Here is a 10,252-nt window from a genome sequence, read left to right on the forward strand (position 1 = left end):
TAAAAGAACCAAAAGTCATGAATGTTTTTGGAACAAAGTAGGCCATGTACTCCAATCACTGTATCACATATATATGATATATATCACTCTATATAACTATGAGAGTTGTAGACATTATTGGACACTCAAGATTGCCATGACATCCATGTTCTTTACAAGTGTATATAAACTTTTGACCACAACACTAAATTCTACACATTTCCTAAAATCGGGCTAAAAACAACCCCCCAAACTTGTTGATCTAGTTTCACGACAATTCACGACGCTTGGCGGCACTTGGCAACGCCATTGCATTGCAACCGCAACCGGTCGCGAGCGTGTCTAGCATGACTACCAGATAATATAACATTAGTTACCTAAAATGCAGTCTTTTTTATAACCCACTTAACATTGTTTAGCAGTTTAAAACTTAATTGGGTGCGAATTTACCTCAGAAGTTACATCGTGGTTGATTTATAACCGTTTAAATCAGACAATAGCGTGGCTCGTCGAGCTCGCGCCGCTCGAGGAACATGAATTCAAACACGAACGTGATCCAGGTGACCAACGTCTCTCGTTCTTTACGTATGTAAACTTTTGACCACAACACTAAATTCTTCACATTTCCTAAAACTGGGCTAAAAAACAACCCCCCAAACTTGTTGATCTAGTTTCACGACAATTCACGACGCTTGGCGACAATTCACGACGCTTGGCGGCACTTGGCAACGCCATTGCATTGCAACCACAACCTGCTATGTCGCGAGCGTGTCTAGCATGACTACCAGATATATAATAGTTACCTAAAATGCAGTCTTTTTTCTAATCTTAACATTATTTAGCAGTTTAAACTCAATCTGGGTGCGAATTTACCTCAGAAGTTTTATCGTTTTTGATTTATAACCGTTTAAATCAGACAATAGCGTGACCAACGTCTCGCTCGAGCTGCTCGAACATGAATTCAAACACGCGCGTGATCCAGGTGACCAACGTCTCTCCCAGCACCTCGTCCGACCAGATGAGAACCCTGTTCGGGTTCCTGGGGAACGTCGAGGAACTCAAACTGTTCCCCCCTGAGTAAGTATTTAATAAGTATTAATTCTATAGCTCCTAACCAGCTTTATTAAATATTTTTATTCAGGCGGGTTTGAGGCCTACCTTCTGCTGCTCAACTGGGTTGCGATTCGCGCGTCACGCAGGAATGTTATCTAACTGACTTTTTCTAGCTTGCTTTTATAGTCAGCTTGGCTTATTAGCTCTGTAACTAACTAATATCTGTGGATATGGTGATATGTGGGTTTGTATTTGTGTGTATTTGTGTGTTAGCTAGCTTGTGTGTGCTATAGAGCATTACTGCGGCCTGCTGGTTAGGGTTAGTTAATCTGATAGCTTTAGCTGGTTTATAACTGTCTAAATACACAACTACAGTTGATATAACTAAGAATACATGTGTTCTCGTGTGAAAGGCAAGTGATAAACACAAATCAATCACAAAGGTAACTGGAAACGGGTAAAAACGCTGGGAGACGTTCATTTCCTCACTCGTCAACAAAGCATGTCGGGAAATGTAGTCTTTTTCTCTTGGACAACTATTTTGTGTTTTCTTCCAGTGAATCTCCCTTGCCTGTGACTTCACGTGTGTGTTTTGTAAAGTTCCATGAGTCCGAGTCGGTCGGCGTGTCCCAGCATCTGACCAACACCGTCTTCGTGGACCGAGCCCTGATCGTGGTGCCGTTTGCTGAAGGTGGGTGCTTTTTTTGTGTCTTTTTTGTGTTTTAGAAACACAATATAACATGTTAAAATCCATGCTATGTACTAAACAACTGCACACTAGTTTAATTGCTGATCAACGTTGTATTAGGGCTGCTCGATTAATCGGATTTTAATCTAGATTAAGATCTGGGCTGTCGACGATCATTAAAACAAAATAATCGCCATAAAACGATTTTGCACAAATCAAGTGCACCCCTACACTGCAGAGCTATACTGTCTCCCATGGGAGAAATGTATTAAATCCAAAGAACATTGTTAAAAAGAAAAGCAAGTCAACATTTAATAAATTAATTGTTATCAAAGTCGATGTATAATTTGATATGTTAAGAAAATGTTAAAACTTGATTAAAAAAACAAAAAAAAACAATGAATAATCGTGTTAAATAATCGTGATCTCAATATCAATCAAAATAATCGTGATTATGATTTTTGCCATAATCGAGCAGCCCTACGTTGTATACAATGTAAGAGTGAGCACTAGGTTTTCAGGAACGGGGCAACACCTGGGGTAGTAGGGGAATGTAGGCTAGGTTACATGTGTGACCATGATTTTAAAGTCTAGACATTTTTTTGTAAACTTCTCTCTCTGTCATTTGTCTGTTGTGGTTTTCGTAGTGGACAAGGCATTTGCAGAGCATCTTCCTTGCGGACTGAAAGTGGTCCTCTGCTGCCATGAGGAGATTAGACAAATTATTGGCCAGCAAGCTCCTGTTGTCCAGCCGTAAACAACTAACTCTTTCTCTTTATTCAAGGCTTCTTTTTTTTTTTCATTCAAAGCATAGCCACTAATAAGTCATTGCAAATGGAGGGTTTTCGGGGCACTTCACATCCCTCAAATCTGACATATCAGATCTTTGAATATTTTTCTAAAATGATGAATGCCCTAATTATTACTGAGCATGCGTAACATCAGTGAAGCATGCGAGGTAAATTAATGGATCAGTGATGCATGCTAAAGTAGATCTGTACAGCTATTTCTAGGCTACATTAATCAACTTGCAGCCATTGTTTCTCTGGGGCAGGTTGTTTAAACGCTTTGTAGCATGAAAAATGATACCGGTGCCACAAAGATTTTGGGGAAACTCATCCTCTAGAGGTTTATACGCAACCATTTGGGGATGATGATTCTTATGTTCAACTTAATCTGTGGCCTATACCTGCCTGACTCGCTTAGTTATGATGTCTAACAGCCCTTCTTTACATGAGTGCATCTCCATCCCCAAATATTTGCACTAACACCGCAGGTAAACGAAATACTGCTTGATGTTGCAGTGAAATGCTTTTTTTTGTGTTGATCCTCTCCACAACATGACTCTGAAAGGGTTGAGTGAATCACACGTTTAACCGTGGTGTTGTTTTTGTTGTTGTGTTTTACAGTTCTTTTCCCTGGTTCAGCCTGCCCCTCTATAAACCAGGCCCTGATGAAAATGCCCACCAACAGTTTTGTCTTCTGCAGCTTATCCTGTTTCTCAAGTGTTTTTCTATTGTGTGTGTGTGTGTGCGCGCACGTGTGTTTGTGCGTGTGTGTGTGGGAGGGAGGGAAAGTCTGTCACTGTGAAGATGAAAAGTCGTTGTGGTTTTTTGAAATTAGCCTAATTTCAGATTTAACATCCATGGATCATCCCATACGTTTTTCTTTTATTATTATTATTATTATTTTTTTGTAGTTTTCTCCTCAGCATTGGGCATATATAGTTCACCATTCTATCAGGGCTTTTGCTGGAAATAGCCCTTGTGAAGTCCCGTTGGTTTTTCTTCCTGATAGTGGCAAGTTAAGATAAAAACTTAACAACACTGACTGGAGCTTGTAGAAACCAGTGAAGTGTTGTGGGTGGGCTCTAAGTAGCTACCAGCAAAAGCCCAGAGAACGGAATATGGTTGAGCCTTTTCTGTTTCTGTACTGGTGAATGGTAAGTGATCACTGATGAGAAGTAATGAACTGTACCCTGCTGTCTCCACCCAAAATCATGAACTTTGTGTTTTGTATCTTGATGTTTTTGTGTGCTTTATAGCGAAGCAGTCGGCGCGAGTCGTTTGTTCATAAAACATCTAATGAAACTTGAGAGCACAACCCACTGGACAACCGGCTGTGCTTGCTTACGTTTGGTTCATGACTTAAAAAACAAGTTCAGGTGATACCATCTTGGCAGTGTTGACCACAGTGTGTATTGTGACTTTTTAAAAATGGTAGTATTGCAGTCATAGCTACTTAAAAAAAAAAACATGTGAGGGATCAACATTTCAGAAAGAAACATGGAATGTATTTCTTGCTGCATATCTGTTGTGGTGAGAGCAGAGAGTTAGTGAGGTGTCTCTGGGGTTGTGAGTGCGGAGGGTGTTATGTGAGACGTCTCCTGATCCCGACTTGTCTCTCTCCAGGAGTTATTCCTGACGAGTCTAAAGCTCTATCGCTGTTGGCCCCAGCTAATGCCGTGGCGGGGATCTTGCCTGGGGGAGGCCTTCTCCCCACGCCCAACCCTCTGGCATCGGTAAGTGTAACTTGTTTGGTTAGTCATCGGTAAGTGTTTGGGAACTTGTGTTTGGTTAGCCAGCGTCAACATTGCACGGCTGGTTTTGTTAAGAGGTCTTTCCTGTGATGGCAGATGGGAGGAAACCCTTTCGCAGGTATGGGAGGCCCCAACATGGAGCAAATGGCTGCGATGGGAATGGGGCCCAACATGAACCCTCAGGTCTGACATGATTATGTAGCCTATTCCTTGACATGATTATGTATCTTATTGATTATGTATCCTATTCCATGACATGATTATGTATCTTATTGATTATGTATCCTATTCCATGACATGATTATGTATCTTATTGATAATGTATCCTATTACATGACATGATTATGTAGCTTATTGATTATGTATCTTATTCCATGACATGATTATGTAGCTTATTCCATGACATGATTATGTAGCTTATTCCATGACATGATTATGTAGCTTATTGATTATGTATCTTATTCCATGACATGATTATGTATCTTATTCCATAACATGATTATGTAGCCTATTACATGACATGTTTCCATTATATAGCTTATTCCGTGAGTTCCACACTGCCCGCGGAATTGTTTCCTTGGTGCATTATGGTCACTTTCATATTAATGTTTTTCAGGCCCTCTCTGCTGACTTCCTAAAGCTGATGACATCAATGGATCAAAAGTGAGTTTCCCCCTAAATTTCCACGCCGACATGAAGAGTTTCACTCGTAAATAAATTGTTAATATCCTCCACAGATCAGAGTGACTTAACTTCCTCTTCTCTGTCACTACCAGGTTGAATCCGATGGCTGCAGGTATGAACCTCAACGCTGGTATGAATATGAAGACTGACGCCTCCAACAAGGAGATCGAGGAGGCCATGAAGAGGGTCCGAGAAGCCCAGTCTCTCATCTCTGCCGCCATCGAGCCAGGAAGTGAGCGTTCTTAAAATAAGCTCCTCCATCTTGAGTCTGCGCACCGAACACTGCCGTTGCTATGGCTTTTGGAATGTGTGGAACAGAAGCGATCTCATTGGACGGTTTTGAGTAATTGTCTACTCCTGTGTCTTTGCAGATAAGAAGGATGAGAAGCGCAAACATTCTCGCTCCCGGTCCAGGTCGAGGCGGAGGAGGTCCAAGTCTCGCTCACGGCACAGGCGAGTCTGCCCGACAACTCACCTCCATACTAGGGCTGCCAACGTTAACGCCTTAAAAATAATTCATCTAAATTAATCATATTACCAAGTTTGACCCCAACTTCCTCACGTAATTTCAAATGTGAGTGTTTACCTGGCTGGATTTCTGCAAGGCGTGTGAAATGCTGATAAGTTATCCTCGTTTCATATGAAGTAAATCAGCCATATGAACACTCACTGAGAACGCGACGGTCCGCTCACATTCAGTGGTAAATTTAGTTTCAGAAAGCTTTCAGATGGAAAATATCCAAAGCCAAATATCTCAGTATTTCGTAATAGGCTCCAGAAATATGACCACAAGGCAACTGTTTGGGAAAATTATGTATTTACATTACAGTCAATGACATTAAACAAAATGCAAAAATGGAAAATTGCAAGTTCATTGAGGGCTTGGACTATAACCTCATATCGGAGGCTTGCTCCATACCAACTGAGCTAGGCTATTGAACAGTGTTAACCGATGTTGAATTGATAGATGGATACATTTGTCATAATTAAATTAACCATTGACCATGCGCCAGATGGTTTGTTTCACACACAGTGAAACGACGTGAGCTCGCGAGATCAGGATAAGAGCACCATCAGTGGCTAAAACTCTTCATTGGGGCGGCTGTAGCTCAGTTGGTAGAGAGGGTCGTTCAGTGATCGAAGGGTCAGTGGTTCGAATCCCGGCTCCAAGTGTCCTTGAGCAAGACACCAAACCCCAAATTGCTCCCAATGAGCAGGTTAGCACCTTGCATGGCAGCTGCTGCCATTGGTGTGTGAATGTGTGTGTGAATGGGTGAATGAGAGGCCATTGTAAAGCGCTTTGAGTGCTGCTAAGGTGGAAAAGCGCTATATAAGTGCAGTCCATTTACCATTTACCATTCATTCTGCTGGCAGGCGATCGAAGAGCAGGTCTCGGCGAAGGTCCCAATCTAGGAGCCGGAGGCGGTCTAAGAGCCCCCGGAGGAGGAGGTCTTACTCCAGAGAGAGGGGGGCCCGACGCAGCAGATCCAGGTAGGGGGCGGAGCCTGCCAACACCTGGGCTAGATGGGCCCAAAATCTGTCCAATGATGGTGTCTTTGTTATTGTCCTGCTTACACTATTTATCTCTACTCGTTAGGGATAAGAGGAAGGAGGAAAAATCAAAGAAACGCTCAAAGACGCCTCCCAAGAGCTACAGCAGTGCCAGGAAGTCTCGAAGCATCAGCCGGTGAGCATGGATGTCAAGAAGTCTATTAAGGCCAAATTAATTCCTTTGAACGTGATGTTTGAATGAAACGGTTTTTTAGACGCACTGCTCATGTGAAGGCTTGGCAGAGTAGTGTAATGACTGTTATGACTGTTTTCCTTGTATGTGAACAGGAGGCGTAGGCGAAGCCGCAGTGCGTCCCGGTCACCAAAGAAGTCCAGGTCCCCAAAGAGGAAGCTGTCAAGGTCGCCTTCCCCTAGAAGGTGAGCTTGGTATGGCCCAACAGTCCAGTCTGGGAGGTCACCTCTCCCATAGAGGAATTTGGTACAGTCCACCTTAAGTCGGAGTGCTAACATGTTAGTTAGGGGCGGCTGTAGCTCAGTTGGTAGAGCGGGTCGTTCAGTGATCGAAGGGTCAGTGGTTCGAATCCCAGCTCCGACTGTCCACATGTTGAAGTGTCCTTGAGCAAGACACCTAACCCCAAATTGCTCCCAATGAGCAGGTTAGCACCTTGCATGGCAGCTGCTGCCATTGGTGTGTGAATGTGTGTGAATGAGAGGCCATTGTAAAGCGCTTTGAGTGCCGCTAAGGTGGAAGAGCGCTATATAAGTGCAGTCCATTTACCATTTACCTTTTAATGCACCTCTCAGCATTGGAACCATGCAATTCTGCAGTCTCATGATTTTTTTCCATCTCTCTCCACGAAGGCACAAAAAGGAGAAGAAGAGGGATAAAGAGCGAGAGAAGGACCGTGAGCGCGGGAGGAAGGAGGAGAGAGACCGGAGCAGAGACCAGAGGGACCAGCGAGAACGCTCCGCCAGCAAGAAGAAGAGGAGCAAAGACAAGGAGAAGGAGAAGGAGAAAGAGAAGGACCGCGACCGCAAGTCTGACAGCGAGAAGGGAGACGTCAAGGTTCGGAGATGGACCGACGGCCGTGCACTAGGGCTGGGGTTAACAAAACGATTCAAACGATTCAGAATCGATTCATGAATCCCAAAATCGATCTTTTATTTAATGAATGAATGAAGGAATGAATAGTTCATTCATTCATTCAATGATTCATTCATTCATTCATTTTTGGAAATCAGTATCGATACCCAGCCCTAGTATTGATGTGTTGCATAACTTGGCAGTCATGTAATTAAGGTTACAGCTAAAAAAAACAGGTTTTAGTAACGATAAATAACGATATTGAATTGAATCGAATCAAATTGAATCGTGATAATCGATTCTGAACCTTGTGAATCGGAATCGAATCGATTCTTGAAATTCTAATCAATACCCAGCCCTACCGTGCACACACACACACACACACACACACACACACACACACACTCACACACACACGCCTCTGAACCCAGCGTGCCTGTGCATAACCTTTCATGTTCCATTCCCTCCTTTACATTCGTCGCTCAGAACTCAACCCTCCTTCCGCTGTCGCAGGTGACCAGGGACTACGACGAAGAGGAGCAAGGCTACGACAGCGGAAAGGAGGGAGAGGTGGAGGAGGAAGAGGTGGAGGAGGTGGAGGAGGAAGAGGTGGAGGAGGAAGAGGTGGAGGAGGACGAAGAGGAGAGGAAGAGCGACTCTGACTCCGTCGCCTCTCCGAAGCCCCAGGAGGTTCCCACGGAGAGGCCTGAAGGAGAGAGGAAGTCCAAACTGAACGGAGACGACCATCACCAGGAAGACATGGAGATGAGCGACTGACGACTGCGCCGCCGGGTGAAAACACACATTACTTGGCCATCGTCACAAAACTATTCTTTTTTTTATTTTCTTTCTTTTTTTAAAAGTAGGCCACAAGATTGTGCCTGATCTCTCAAAGCAAATACTTGCGGGTGATTTGTAGTCTTAAATATGGAGTATGTACAGTTTTTTGCATTTTAGAAACTTTTCTCTTCCCTTTCTTGGCAGGTGGGAGAAAACGTAGTAGGGTTGGGACGAGCCAGTTTATTTCTGTCGTGCACAGTGACCAGTGAGCATGTATAGGAATACCGTCCCAAATATTTTTTTGATAAAGAATTTAAAAATCACATTAGGCACGGTTTTTAAAAATTTTCACATGGCTGTACTTGAGTTAAAGGGCCTTTTGAATGCAAGTTTTTCGAATCGGTTTCCATTTTTGTCTTCAGATATTTTACTCATCTTGAAAGTAGAACGTTTTTCTCCTCAAATTGACTCCAATGATGTATATTTAACTATTTTACTGGACCCTTGTATAATCCGACTGGTAATCACAACGCCTGGTACTTGTTTATGGTGCAGTGCAGCTTCTCTGTTCAATTCCTCATAAAGGCTTTCACTGTTCAGTCTCAGTACTGTTGTAATCGTCAGACCTCTTATCCCTGTAACGATATCCTGAAGAGTGTTGTGGGTTTGGAGGAAACACGTCTGTCTGCAACCTGTTTTACAAAGAACATCTGTAATAAAACTTGGTATAAATATGTTGTTGCTCTGTCTAATTTGACTGGTTGTGTTCTGTTATACCTTAAAAGAATAAGAGAGCAACACAACCAGGTTCCTATGACTTCCAAGTTTCTACATTACTGATATTCATCAAATAGACAGTTGTCTCCTAGATATTTTGACTTTATTTTAGTACATTTTTTCCATATGAAAATAGTGCGGCAGGCTTATACACTTTCTTGCTGTACAACTGGCAATGTAGACGCATGACTACTTAGTGCACATGTGCTGCCAGCTAAAGCCAAGCGCTTCAACCAAACATAACTAAGGAAGCACACTTCCAGAGACTTCACTAAGGAAGCACACTTCCAGAGACTGCACTAAGGAAGCACACTTCCAGACTGCACTAAGGAAGCACACTTCCAGACTGCACTAAGGAAGCACACTTCCAGAGACTGCACTAAGGAAGCACACTTCCAGAGACTGCACTAAGGAAGCACACTTTGAGACTGCACTAGCCAGTAGTGAGGCATGAAAGCATGATTAAGTTCATGATTGGATAATGCCAATACTCCACAACTCAATGAGGGTAGAAAACCAGTTACTCAACCATGAATATTGCTATTCAAACACCCAACAGAAACTTAATGTGCTAATCTCTGAAAGTAGACAGCTGTGTTTGTACCCAGAATTTTGAGAATGAACAAAGTACGCCCAAAACATAAACACATGAACAAACAACCATCTTGACTGGGATACGCTGGTACAAAACAAAAACACAATGGACTAGGTTCTAGGCCGCATGACACTCCCACGTTGTCTGACTACAACTAACCCAGCCCTACCTGTACTAATCCAGCCCTACCTGTACTAATCCAGCTCTACCTGTACTAATCCAGCCCTACCTGTACTAATCCAGCCCTACCTGTACTAATCCAGCCCTACCTGTACTAATCCAGCCCTACCTGTACTAATCCAGCCCTACCTGTACTAATCCAGCCCTACCTGTACTAATCCAGCCCTACCTGTACTAACCCAGCCCTACCTGTACTAATCCAGCCCTACCTGTACTAATCCAGCCCTACCTGTACTAATCCAGCCCTACCTGTACTATGTCCTTGAATACTGGACCTCACAGAGCAGGTTTCTACACATCTTTCCCAGTGAGGATCGCTGTGGTTACGTGGGTCCGTCAACAGAGACGACTATTATGGTCTGTGGAAGTGATCAGACAAGC

At 43.2% G+C, this 10,252-nt stretch overlaps 1 protein-coding gene across 1 annotated transcript; it reads left to right on the forward strand.

The window, feature by feature from the left end:
* The first annotated feature begins 306 nt into the window (after positions 1-306).
* srsf11 (serine and arginine rich splicing factor 11) lies at positions 307-8,924 on the forward strand. Its single transcript, XM_084459151.1, has 12 exons — positions 307-1,056; positions 1,590-1,723; positions 4,132-4,241; positions 4,356-4,442; positions 4,876-4,922; positions 5,036-5,175; positions 5,315-5,396; positions 6,318-6,434; positions 6,541-6,630; positions 6,783-6,872; positions 7,317-7,521; positions 8,053-8,924. Exons 1-12 carry the CDS (start codon positions 935-937, stop codon positions 8,314-8,316), a joined length of 1,488 nt encoding a protein of 495 aa, XP_084315277.1. The 5' UTR covers positions 307-934; the 3' UTR covers positions 8,317-8,924.
* The last annotated feature ends 1,328 nt before the right edge of the window (positions 8,925-10,252 follow it).

This window comes from Borostomias antarcticus (genome assembly GCF_949987555.1).
Source record: "Borostomias antarcticus genome assembly, chromosome: 26".
NCBI classification, from domain to species: domain Eukaryota; kingdom Metazoa; phylum Chordata; class Actinopteri; order Stomiiformes; family Stomiidae; genus Borostomias; species Borostomias antarcticus.